Source organism: Podarcis liolepis (assembly GCF_965112155.1).
Source record: "Podarcis liolepis genome assembly, chromosome: 3".
NCBI lineage: Eukaryota > Metazoa > Chordata > Lepidosauria > Squamata > Lacertidae > Podarcis > Podarcis liolepis.
This window is the reverse complement of record NC_139557.1, coordinates 53,133,753-53,147,606: the sequence shown is the minus strand read 5'-3', so window position 1 is coordinate 53,147,606 and position 13,854 is coordinate 53,133,753. Positions and strand designations below refer to the sequence as shown.

Here is a 13,854-nt window from a genome sequence, read left to right as displayed (position 1 = left end):
AAATAGGTTACCATTCAGACACACCATTTTGCTTTACAAATGAATCCGTTGTAGAACACTTTGTGAATTTAAAGAGTTGGACAAGTATTTCACAGCAAAAATCTCTGACTCTCATTTCAATATATTTATAATAACTTCTGGCTCTCACTAATTTAAAGTAGTTGTTCTAACTGAAAATTACTCTTCTATATTGCATGTCATTTTGAATGTTCCTCCTCAATATATGGTGGATAAGTTAAAAGAAAAATAAAACAACCTTAGTTTTGCCTGCATTTCACTTTTCTTCTTCCTTCCATCTGATCTGGCCATAGAAAGTCAAATAGCAGATTGTGTGTGTGTGTGTGTGTGTGTGTGTGTGTGGTTTCAGGTTTTTGCAAATCAAAGTAATTCCCCCCCCCCAAAAAAATGGAAGGACTGCCATTAATATACTGAAGAACAGTCATGCATACCTCCTAGTGTTTCTGACAATGGTTCTGTGTCTCTTATTATTATGAAATGCTTTTAAAATGACACACACTCCATCCTCTTGTGCACAGAAGGAACAGGCCTTTCAGTTCTGCTGTGAATTTCCATCCTTACCCTTCCCTCAAAATCTGAAATGGTACTCCTGATAGTTTGCTCCAGCACTCAAGACCATTTGAAAATTATTTCTGTGCTCTTCCTTTTAGAGTGAAGTATCTGTCTCTTCTCTGATCCTATTTTAAGCCTAGAGATTTTCATTCAGTGTGCCAGTTACAGTACCTCATTCACCTATGCTCTAGTCTAAGAGTGAATATTCCATTCATACAGTGGCTGCTTTCTTCTTTATAAAGAAATACTGCTTTGTTATCTCATAGATAAGATAAGGAACCGAGAAGCCTGCTTACATGTCAAGGGACAATTGCTGCTGTATTAAGTATACGGGACTGCGCATGGAGGACCAGAGAAAGCAACTGAACAGTTTCTTTTAGTAACATGAGAATCAAGTGAAACCCTCTCACAGTACGTTTTGGCTCCTCTCCAATGGAGGCTTGGCTCTGGGCAGATGCTATTCTGAGTAATGCATCTCAAATGTTCTGTTAATCTATTCGGGCTGAATGAATGGCTTTCTATTTGATTTTATTCTCTTTTAAAATGCTAACCAAAAAATGACTATTGTACGTGAATTCAGAAAGCACAAAAGCAGAAAACGCCAGCTTTTACCCTTGTGTTTGTTTTCTCCAAGAGTGGGATATGTTAGCAATTTTAGCTAACAGCTGTCACAGACAAGTTTGTTCTTGACAGATTGCAACAGGAGGGGGAGCTTTTGACTGCAGCAGCCAAGGAAGAAGAGCCTGTTAAGAAAACTGCCTCCAAACACTTGCTGTGCTGTGTGCTCTGCTAATGTTACATTTTCAGTTGCTCAAGGCCAATCTAGACGTGACGGGCAGGGCAGAGATGTGCATTTTATGCATGTGCCTTCCCCATTCACATACACAGCATTCTGGGTGGGTGCAGAGTCTATTATTGCCCTTTTCACAAAAAGGAGGATTGGGAAGAGAAACCCTGTAACTGTGGGGGAAGGGTTAGCGCCAAGGATGTGTCTGAAGCCAATTCCCACTTTGGTTCCCAGATGAAGGGAAGTAACTGGTAGCCCCACTGCTTGCCTCCATTCAGCTTCCCTTCAGTGGGACAGTGGAAATTTTTTGGAGAACAGGAGTTCACCATGTCAGCCCCTGTAGTCACGCCCCAATGTAGCCATGCCACAAATCCAGGCAGGTCGGTCTGTCTGTTCTCTTTCTCTCTGTGGCAGTAATACATTGCATAATACACAATTTATTAGTACTAGCATGATTGCAATCCTGAGTATAGTATCCTGGGGTAGCAAACTCCATTGAATTCTGACTGATCAGTTTGTGAAACACAATGAGCTTTTTACACAAGACCTCTGGCTAGCTAAAAACGCAACCTTTAGCTTTTAATTAGACACGCAAACAATCTCAGACAGATGTGTTGACATTTAAACTGTTAGTGAAAAGTAGGAACCTCGCCAAAGAAAAAGAAAGTAGTATGCTGGATTATTTTCCTCACTCTTAGATTCCCTTGATGATAATTTGCCACAATCTTAAAAGTCTCATTGTCACCACATTTACTTGCCATGGGAGATTCATTCAGTCACCTTGCCACTCTGATTATTTTGGTCTTGCTCCAGCTCTGAAAAAGCTCCTGAACGTCACTCCGCTACATCCCTGTTCACACATCTCCTGTGTTCCTATTTGCCGGAAGCATGGCAGCGATGTTCATAAACAACCAACGATCTCTGCCAGTTTGGAGAGGGTTGGGAGCAGGCCGATGTTGCAACCCAACTATTTATCGCAGCCTGTGGGAGCTTGTGACCAAGGACTTGTAAACAGGAGTGTTTGCAAGGGTGTTTTGTGGGATAGGCCTGGAGCGCTGCCTCATAGTGTACGTAGGACCAAGAGACATGGACGGCGAGGGAGCTGCCGCCGTGACCTGCAACACCTGTGCCATGTTTGTATTCCTGTCTCAGAATATGAAAAACTACACATGCAGCAAGTACAAGCTGGTTGCCTTGCTGGAAGAGAAAGTACAGCAACTTGATGCTCGCCTATCCACTTTCGAGATACCAGGCAAGATGAGAAATTTCTCAATACAGCAGAGTGGACTGTCCTGAGACAGTGATGCAGGTTGGGGAGTAAGAAGATCACCCACTGCAGGAGTCAAACCCCTGGAAGAACATGACAAACAGGAGCAGGGCCCTAACTGAGAGGTGGTGCAAGGGCTGTAATAGAAAACAACTAACCTGTACCATTCTGTTGTCAGGGAACAGGAACAGGAGCAGGATTCCTCTTAATCGAGTGATGAAGGTGAGGACTCCAACCCTGACAGGTATGCAGGGCACTGCATACCCAATGAACCTACAGAGTAGCACCCCCAACCTGAGGGTGTGGCACTGCCATCATCGCATTTGGAGGGCTCTCCTGCAGAAGGCCTGAGCCTCCCCCACTCCACAGCTGTATATAAGGCCTAGGCCCCTTTAGGCAAAGAAGCATCTTGTAACCATAAGTGGTACTATTTATTTAATTCATTAGATTTCTATACCGTCTGTCAGGGAACTGCCATCAGAGCATCAGGTGGTGGAGGGACTCAGGCAGGATGAAAGAGACTCAACTGCTGAAGCAGGGACCAGCAGGGGGAGGAGTGGGTCTCTGAGGGAATGCGAGCAGGAGGGAGGGCTCAGGGAGGCTTCCAGCGAGAACAGTGGGGAGGTATCGGAGTCTCCCATAGGCAGACCCACACCTCGCAGGAAACTGTCACGCCGTGAGTCCAGGAGACGCGTTTCCGTTAAGGAACTTCTTTGCTGGAAACGCTTCCGCAGACAGCCACTGTCGGACTCTACTAGTGACTAGAGCAGACATGTCTGAGGAGCTCCGTCACACACGGAGGTTTGTGGGGTCGCACAAACTCTGAGGGAGCACGTTTTCACGCACAAGCAGCTAATCAAACCCTCACAGCAGTCCGACAGTCTTTGTACGCTGCCTGTGCAAGAGAAGGCATCATGAGCGAACCAACCGGAACCGGAGGAGCAGGGGCTGGAGCTGGTCCAAGCTTGGAAGATAGATACCGAGCGTTGGAGGTTCAACTGGCCCTGCAGACGGCGAGGTTGGAGGAGAGAAGGGCTCAGGATGCAGACAAGAAGGGGAGAGCCACGCAATTCCCCAGAAAGGTACCAGGATTGGTGCAAAAATTTGGGGGGGACCCCAAGGACTACCATGCTTTTAGGACAGAGATGCAATATGCCCTTAATGTGCAGTTCGATGAGTTCCCTGATGAGGAATCGCGAGTTGCTTTTGTAATTGGGCATCTTGAGAAAGGGGCTAGAGACTGGGTTCGACCCCTAATGGCAACGCACAATGACATACTAAAGGACACAATGAAGTTCTTTCGTGCAATGGATATCATGTTTTCCAGCGATATTGAGGAAGGGGTGGTGCGCAGACAGCTAATGGCTTGTAAGCAGGGAAGTCGATCTGTCCGTGAATATTGGACTGAGTTTACCATGCTGATTCACAGACTGAGTTGGGATTTATCGGCGGCACCCGTTCAAATGCTATTTGAAGAAGGTCTTTCTTCGGGGGTGAAAGACGAGCTGGCACGGAGCCCCAGGGCGGAGTCTATGGATCAGCTGACCAAATCTGCGCTGACCATAGGAGCGCGGCAGGAGGCAAGAGCCTTGGAGAGGCGGGAAGGGAGAGGGGAACGTTGGAAGGAGTTCCGCATTCCAGACATTCCTGAGCCAGCTTTCCCGCCGGCAGAGCCGATGGAAATCGGAACAGCGCGCGCGCGCGCATTTTCAAAAACCAGCGAGGGAGCTAAGAAGGAGGGAAAGGGCCCCCGGAAATGCTATCTCTGCCAACAGCCAGGCCACTTTGCCAGAGTCTGCCCCCAGAGGAAGGAATGGCAAGGGATGGTGGGAGCTGTTGAGGGGGGAGAAGAAGGGGGAGCGGAGCAAGTAAAAGCCAACGCCTGGTTGCCACAATTGGGGCACTGCAGCCAGGCCAAAGAGCAGTGAAAGTGCCCGTGCCAGAAGCTCCTCGACCTGCTCTAGTGATTGAAGTGTCCCTAGAGCTGCAGAATGGGCACCCCCTAAAAATAAAGGCGCTATTGGACTCAGGCAGCTCCTGCAATTTTATGAGCAAGGAGTTTGCTGCTGAACACCAGATACAGACCATCCCTTTAAGCAACCCCCTGCAGGTGACCACGATTGATGGCAGGGAGTTGTTGGGAGGAGGAGTCCGCTTGCAGACTGTCCCAATGATAATGAGGGTGGCAAGGCACACAGAACTGATAGCGTTTAATGTGGCCACCCTGGGAGGCGCTCCCATTATTTTGGGAATGAGCTGGCTAGCTCTACATGATCCGCTGGTTGGCTGGCATCAAAGAGTGGTGTCCTTTGGTTCAGCACATTGCCTAGAACACTGCAAAGGGGAGAAGGGTTCAGCAGGGGCCCAAGCCACCCTAGCAGGGACTGAAGTAATGGGGAAGGTGAAGGTACCACCACAGTATGCAGATCTCAGCGACGTGTTCAGCGAGAAGGAAGCTGACCAACTACCACCTCATAGACCCTTTGATTGTCAGATCAATTTACTCCCAGGAGCACAGCTTCCCGTGGGCAAGTTGTATGCCATGTCAGACAGGGAAATGCAGGAGTTGCGAGGGTTCATTGACAAGAACCTGAAGAGAGGCTTCATCAGAGAGTCCAAAGCAGCAGGGGGGAGCCCAGTGTTCTTTGTGGACAAAAAAAATGCGGACAAGCCGAGACTTGTATGTGATTTTAGGCGGCTGAATGCAGTGACTGAACCGGTGGCGTTCCCTATGCCCAGAATTGATGATATTTTGACCAGGGTGAGGAAGGGAAAGATTTTCACAAAGCTGGATCTAAGGGGGGCGTACAACCTGATACGCATAAGGAAAGGGGATGAATGGAAAACCACCATGTTTACCCCTTTGGGGGCGTTTGAATACCTCGTTATGCCATTTGGATTACAAGCAGGCTCCGCGTGTTTTCAATCTTTTATGAACCACGTGCTGGGCCCTTTGCTCTACAAGAATTGCGTTGCCTTTCTAGATGATGTGTTGGTGTATTCTGAGAATGAGGAGCAACATGTGAGAGACGTCAGAGAAGTGTTGAGCAGACTGCAAGCCAACAGGCTGTGGGTCAAACTGGAGAAGTGTCGGTTCCATACCAAGGAGGTGGAATTCCTGGGGTACCGCCTGTCAGACAAGGGATTGGCCATGGATCCCGGCAAGGTACAGGCAGTGCTGGAATGGAAAACACCCAAAACCAAGAAGGATGTGCAGAGGTTCCTAGGGTTTGGAAACTTTTATCGTAAGTTCATCCGCAACTTCGCCCATCTGACGGCGCCCATCACTGACTGTCTCAGCAGTAAAAAGAAGTTTGTATGGACGGCGGAGGCGGAGCGAGCGTTTGAGGAACTGAAAAGGGCCTTCGCCTCTGAAGAACAACTTCTGCATGTGGATTTACGAAAGAAGCTAAGGGTTGAAACAGACGCATCTGACAGAGCCATAGGGGCGGTGCTTCTTCTGCAGCCGGGGAAGGAGGAGTCAGAGTGGCGTCCGTGTGCCTTCTTCTCGCGGAAGCTGAACAAATCCGAGAGGAACTACACGGTGTACGACCGAGAACTGCTTGCTATTCATGAGGCGTTCCGGAGATGGAGGCATCTGCTAGTTGGTGCACAACATAAAGTGCAAGTGTGCACGGACCATAAAAATCTAGAGTACTGGAGAACGGCGCGAGTGCTCAACCAAAGGCAGTTGAGATGGGCCCAAGAGTTCTCCAAATTTAACTTTGAGATTTGTTATGTGCCAGGCCCAGAGAATGTTAGGGCGGACGCTCTCTCACGCAAACCTGAATATTTGGAGGGGGAGGGAGCACCCGAAGAAACCCATATCATTCCAGAGGACCGCTGGGTGTGTGGGGCGACTTTGGTGGGGCAAAGGGAATTGATAGAGGGTACGGTGCAGGATGCATACGCCCAGGGGAAACTCAGGGATCTCAGAGGGGAGGAAGACAAATCCGGTGGTTTTGAGGAGAGAAATGGGGCATTGTATTATAAGGGAGCGTTATATATACCTGAAGGGGAATTGAGGGAGAAGGTACTCAAGCAGCTGCACGATAGCCCCACAGCAGGGCACTTTGGGCAACACAAAACCATGTGGCTGGTTACCAGGGAATTTTGGTGGCCCAAGGTCAGGGAAGATGTGCGGGAGTATGTGAGAGGGTGTGAACAATGCCAAAGAGCCAAGGGGGAGAGGCGGGCGCCGGCTGGTTTATTAGAACCACTGCCCACACCTGAGAGACCGTGGGAAGCAGTGGCAATAGATTTCATGACTGATCTGCCAAGGTCTAGAGGGAAAACAGCCATCATGGTTGTAGTAGACCTGTTAACTAAAATGGCCCACTTCATAGCCTGCTCACATGCGGTTACAGCAGAAGAAACCGCCAAATTGTTTGTAGAGAATGTGTTTAGGTTGCATGGCGCCCCCTTGAGGGTGGTTTCAGACCGAGGGAAACAATTTACTTCCAGGTTCTGGAGGAAGCTCATGAGCTTACTGCATGTAGAGGTTAATTTCTCGACGGCCCGTCATCCTGAAACCAACGGGCAGGCGGAAAGAGCAAATGGGGTTCTCCAACAATATTTGAGGTGTTATGTTAATGACAGAGAGAATGATTGGGTGGAGAAGTTGGCGTTGGCAGAATTTGCCTACAACAATGCAGAGAACGTGTCCACGGGGATGAGCCCCTTTTTGGCTAATCACGGGTGCCATCCCAGAGCCTTCCCAGGGGGGGAGGGGGAGAACTGGAGCGTTCCAGCTGCAGAACAGTTCGTGGAAGAAATGGAAGCGATCCATCGCCAGCTCCAACTCAATTTAAACAGGGCTAAGGAGGAATATAAGAGGCAGGCAGACAAAAACAGAAGGGAAGGTGAAAGCATCAGGGTGGGGGACCAGGTGTGGCTGTCAACCCAAGGGTTGCCATTCAAAGGAGGTTGCAAGAAATTAAGACCCAAAAGGCTGGGTCCGTTTGAAGTCATACAGCAGGTCAATCCAGTGGCTTTCAGGCTCCGGTTACCGAACCACATGAAGCTGCACCCAGTTTTTCACAGGTCGTTGCTGTCACCGTATAGAGGAGACAGTGAGGGGAGGGTCACTAGGGGACCAGCAATGGAGGAGAAGGAACACAGCTACCATGTAGCGGAGATCCTCGATTCCAGGTGGAAGGGAGATCAAGTAGAGTATTTGGTAATGTGGGAAGGGGAACCGGAGTCGGAAAACACCTGGGTTAGGGCAGAGGATGTCAATGACGAGGTTTTAATAGAGACTTTTCATCAGAGGTTCCCACGTAAACCTCAGCCGGTAGCGAGGTTCCGAAGGGAATACTTTGCCACCACCGACGAGGAAGAGGAGTTGGAGGGGTTCCCAGATTCTGAAGAGGAAGAGGATTCAGCTGGCCAGGACGACGATCGATGGAGAGAATTGTTCGAGACGTCAGAAGATGAGGAAGATTCGTTTCGGGGTTTTAGCCCTTCACCTCCCAGGGGGGAGGAATTGGGAGGGGGTGAGGGGGGCCCTGGAGGGGAGGTGGATGTCAGGGAACTGCCATCAGAGCATCAGGTGGTGGAGGGACTCAGGCAGGATGAAAGAGACTCAACTGCTGAAGCAGGGACCAGCAGGGGGAGGAGTGGGTCTCTGAGGGAATGCGAGCAGGAGGGAGGGCTCAGGGAGGCTTCCAGCGAGAACAGTGGGGAGGTATCGGAGTCTCCCATAGGCAGACCCACACCTCGCAGGAAACTGTCACGCCGTGAGTCCAGGAGACGCGTTTCCGTTAAGGAACTTCTTTGCTGGAAACGCTTCCGCAGACAGCCACTGTCGGACTCTACTAGTGACTAGAGCAGACATGTCTGAGGAGCTCCGTCACACACGGAGGTTTGTGGGGTCGCACAAACTCTGAGGGAGCACGTTTTCACGCACAAGCAGCTAATCAAACCCTCACACCGTCCTTTCTCATAAAGCTGCACCTGGTGCTACTGCTACAAAAGCACTCAGTTTCTGCTTATTACTTGCTGGATCAACTTCCATGTTCCCCAGAGCAAAGCTTCACATCTAGCCTTGAACCGCACCTTGCCCTATACCCTGGTTGAGCCAGAGCAGGATATCCATGGGAGAAGGGGTGGCATAAGAATGCCAGTTTTGCTGTGGCTGGATACCCAGGACTACCTCCCCTCTCGATTTAGGAGTTCCAAATCAGGAAATGGTAGATGAGTAACTCCCAGCATCTCTTATAAAGGACAGTGACAGGCAGAGTAGCTGAGAAGTTAGGCCAAGTGAAATCAGAAACCTTTGTAAAAAGGGTTCTGGTTAAGTAAGGTTATTCCCATAGAACACACTGAGCCAAGTGTGTCAAAGCAAGTTGCTGCTGGCGCACGGCTTCTTCTAGCATTACTGGGTAACTGTCACTTGGTTGAACCTTCAGAGAAATTTTAATATGAAATAAAGAGGGACAGGCAATGGCTGGCACTTTCTAATAACATGGGTGAAACATTAAGTTCTTGCAGTCTTTGCAGCAATGCACTGGCCTGAGCACATCTGCACCATGCATTGAAAACACTCTTATACCACTTCAACAGATATGGCTGATCCCCGTACCACAGTACCATGAGAACTGCAGTTTGTTAAGGGTGCTGGCAACTGTAGCTCTGTAAGGGATAAACTGCAGTTCCCATAATTTGCTGGGTAAAGCTATGACTGCTAAAGTGGCATAAATGTGCTTTAAATGTATGGTGTGCATGTGATCTTGGGTCTTAAATTAACTTAATGCAAGGAAAGTTTATCATTTCTTCCACTTCCTACATACTCTGTGAGACGAGGTATGGGAGGATGCTGCCGGGGGGTGGGGGCAGAATCACCCCAAACTGGATTGATTGACTGGGGAAACTCAGCCAGATGGGCGGGGTATAAATAATAAATTATTATTATAATATTATTCTTATCCCCCCCCCAGCAGGCCCCTGATCCCCATCCCATATTTTTTAGCTCTTCACCCTCCAGAGATTTGGGAGGTGCAGAGGGAGTATGAAGGTGACTGCAGTGGAAGGAGAGGATGGGAAATCATAGAACTGTAGAGTTGGAAGGGACCCTGAGTGCCATCTAGTCCAACCCCCTGCAATGCAGGAATCACAACTAAAGCATCAATGACAGATGGCCATCCAACCTCTGCTTAAAATGTTATTTCTGTGAACTTAGGATCCAAGCCAATAATGCTAGAAATTAATTAACTAAGATTTATGTTAGAATAAATGGATCCTGAAATCATTAATCATGTGTATAAAGTTAATTGTTGTAGAACCTGAAGGACTTTACCCCTAGGTGAGGAGGGTAGAAGATGTCCTCCTATGATCTGCCTGACTCAATCCCTGCTCTCTTTTAGATGAGCAAGATCTTACCATGCTTAATATTGTTCTTACTATGTTTCCATGCTACGTATGCCTTGGTTCTTAGAATTTTTAAAAAAGATTTTTTTTCATTTTGAATTTAAATCTGTGAGCTCATGCACTAGTTTAGCTTAGTGTGATATGCAGAGAATATCACACAAGCAGAGATATTAACTATGGTTGTATATTGGCTCCCTTTGACTCCAATCCTACCCTGTACTCACTTACCTTGAAGTAAGCCCCATCGAATTCAGTAGACATGTGCAGGGCTGCACTGTTAACTACAGTATATAACTTGAAAGAGTGGAAGGTCTTTCTCAATGGCAGCTGGTGTGATGAAATCTGCTTACGCAGAAGAAAGTTTTATTTTCACATGCCCAAGGGGTTGAACCGGTATTCTGGTGACTTTAAGGAACTATTGTGAAAAGAACCAGATATCCACCAGAATGTTGGCGTTTCAGAGCTGAGAAGCTCCTATCTCTTGCGCTTAATTGCCTCACAGCCCTGTTTGAAGGCACACCAAATAGGGCCTTGGGGGGATATTTTATTGTGATTTGCAAGCAACTGTGGACTTGATCAGTGTTGGGGTGGATTTGCATTTCTTTCTTGCACTTGAGGAGAGGAAAAGGGTCAAATTAAAAGATAATAAAGGTTTGCAGCATTATGTTCTATCTTGGCATGTTCATAGAATATTCCTACTTTTAAACGTAGTAAAAAAAAAAAGTTAAGTCACTGTAGGATACCAAAACTATAATGAGCCATCGACTATGAATTTGACAAGTAGTGTCATCATAGGCCAATGAGAACTGGGCACATCATGTAGCAGAAGAAACTATTGCAGGTGTTGTTTGTTAAGGAAAGGTGGATTTTGATCATGCTACATATGTTAATTGGCTTTACCAGCTGGATAGCATTGGTCACCAGTTGAATTAAGTACTTATAACACCAGTGTTCTATATTCAGTTGCATGATATCTTCAGTTGCATAGACTTCGTGTGTCTATTGCAGTGTACGGACAATCTTAGGGACTTAGGTCCACCACACTGCCACTGACAGCCATCCAACTCCAATGCAGCAGTGAAACTAGAACTAACCAAAGCGTAGGGCATAATATCAATATTGCCTAAAGAACATTTATGTTAAATGTATGACCCTTAGCAGTTGTAATTTCCCAGCATGCTGGAGCTTTAGCAAACATCTCATCTCTCCCTCCCACTGTCCTTTCATGTTCCTCACACACAGCTGTTTGCCAACACACCCTCTCTGTCACTCACTCTCACACCACTAAACTTCCCTTTCAACTCTCCTTCCACTTAACCTACTCTCAGAACAGGTTCATATTGAACATGTGTGATGAACACCCTTCTGAAATCCCATTGACTAACACTGGCCACAGAAATGCCTTTAAAAAGAAAAACAAACCAAAACTGCAAGCATGTTATACAATTCATGAGTAAAGGCACATGCTTGTTGTATTTGACCCAACATGGCAAATCATTTCCCAAAAGATGCTGAACAAATTGAGAAATATTTTCCTAAAAATCATCCTAGTAAAACCCATGGAAGAAAAATGCACGCCATCTTTCAGCTTGTCAAACATTTAATTCATTTAAAAGAAGGCCTTTATTATTTCTACCCTAGAGCTGGCATGGACCATCCTCAAATTGACATCTCTTACACAGCCAAGTTTCAGATCAGTCTGTTGAACTATTTTCTGACCAAAAGCTGTAGAATCACCTCCTCTCAGTTTCTCATTATAATGATGGAATGTGATTCAGTTGACTCATCCCTAATTAATATGGGGCTGCAACAGTGGCCCTATAATAACTGCTAATCCTTTCCCCTGAATGTCGTATAGGGTCCCTGAAGTATAAAACGAAGCCCATCCTTCCATTCCCCATACCCCAGGAATGTGCTTTTGCTATTATTTCTACAAGTGAGTAAAAAACCAGCAAAGTCTGGGAAATTTAGTCACTAGAGGACTGTAGGTCACAGCCTGTCTGTACATCCAGCATCTGATAAGTGGAAAGGGAAAATATATATACTTCTTCCTTGTTAAACAGGTGACTCAACCTAGAAGCAAATTGACTCTTTTTCACAATTACCATGATTTATAGCAGTGCAAAATTATAGGTTAGGTTTATTCTGAAGGGTGGATTGTTTCAAAACCATTCACAATGATGACACTAATCCATCTTTACCTGCTCAACAATAAATGGTCACATGAGACAATGTTATATGAAGACTCGTGTTCAGCTGCACAATGTGCTTTCAAGGCAACATGAACTCCTGCTGGGAAATTAATGAGTCTCCACTCAATAGCACTTTCCACCCTTTGATTCTGGCTGTGTGTTAGTAAAACCTCATTTCCTTGTTTTGTAAAATATTTGTAATAAATCCAGCTGTGATTTTGGCCTGCTTTGTGTATGATGGTTAGTTTTACCAAAGAAGTTTGTTTTAAAAAATGGGATTCGTTCCAGTTCCGGTTCACCCCTCTGCAAAAGGCACCTAATTCCGTTCCAGTTCAATTCACAACCCAGTCCTCAGCATTTTTTTGTTCCAGCCTTCAGAATTTTACAAGCTGCTCTGCTAAAGTATAAACTATGCTTAAGAAGACCAAAAGAATATCAAAACCCGTGAACACAGAATGTGGCCATTTGTTTCATTTATTTCCCCCAACTATGATTTTTAAACCTAAATGGCAGCATGATGGCCTTAGCCCCCCCCCTCCCACACTTGAAATGGCAACGTGTATTACAACTTCACTTACTTCAAAATGTGGGCAGCCAGCTCTGCTGCACTTTGGAAGTCCTCCTGCTCATGATGGCGCTGAATGGGGCCCTGGACCTTTGCCACAAAGACTTTGCTTGACAGCACAACTGCCATGATGTTCTTCTTCCCGGGAAGAAGAGGGTGCAGACTGTTAGTGGATGTATGTCTCACAGACTTCATAGCAGAGGCAAGGAGGGTGTGTGCCTTCCTTCTGCTCTGCAGTCCCAGGGCATCCTTTAGACCTGGGACAGCCAATGTGGTGCCCTTCAGATGTTGCTGCCACCGCCTCTAGCCCATTGGCTGTGTTGGCTGGGGCTGATGATGGGAGTCGGGAATCTAGCAACATCTGGAGTGCATCACACTGATTGCTGCTTGCCTTAGCTTTAAACAGGTGCATTTCTGCAGAGGCCAGAATGTAAAGAAATTGAGTTAAAGGCTGACCTAGCAATTCAGTCTCATATAGTCAGGGCTCCAAGATTTAGTATTACAAGGAAACATAAGTGGGTTTTGGGGTGCTCCAGGTGTGAAGCAGCCCTTAATGATTTCCTCCACAATGTTGTATTTAAGGTGTCCAACACCTTAAAGGGGGGGAGGCACATAGGAGGCATATATGTTCTCCCTATATGAACATTAGAATTGCCCTGCTGGTTCAAAGAGAAGGCCCATCTGAGAGCCAGCGTGGTGCAGGGGTTAGTGTGTCCGACAAAGAACTGGGAGTCCAGAGTTCAAATCCGCACTCAGCCACGAAGCTCACAGGGGAACCTTGGCCCAGTCACTGCCTCCCAGCCTAACATACCGCAAAGGGTTGTTCTGAGGAGAAAAACTCGCGGAGTAGGGGGTGGGGAGTAGAAAACGATGGACGCCACCTTGAGCTTGCAGGAAAAGTGGGGTGCGAATGTGAAAGCAAATAAATAAAAATAATCTAGTTCAGCATACTTGTTCTCACAGTGGGCAACCATACGCCCCGACTGGAAGCCCACAAAAGGCGAACGGCCACAAGAACAAAACCACCATATCCTAGGAAATTTGGCCAGGGAATTCGACTTTAAACGGGACTTTAAGCGCGCTGAAAGGGCTCAGGTGTACCCTG

The 13,854-nt window shown here is 47.0% G+C and overlaps 1 protein-coding gene across 6 annotated transcripts in view; it reads right to left on the bottom strand.

Annotated features, from left to right (window-relative positions):
* Positions 1-13,800, bottom strand: part of LOC310704458 (uncharacterized protein) — a 62,204-nt gene extending 48,404 nt beyond the window's left edge. For 4 of the 6 annotated variants that reach the window (XR_014524778.1, XM_083497956.1, XM_083497954.1 and 1 more), the window contains exon 1: positions 12,763-13,548. Coding sequence is in view for 3 of the 6 variants with exons in the window: in XM_083497956.1 (XP_083354082.1) it covers positions 12,763-12,944 (182 nt within the window). In the remaining 3 variants the exon portion in view is untranslated. The other 2 variants (XR_014524777.1, XR_014524779.1) reach the window with 2 other exon arrangements.
* Positions 13,801-13,854: the final 54 nt, after the last annotated feature.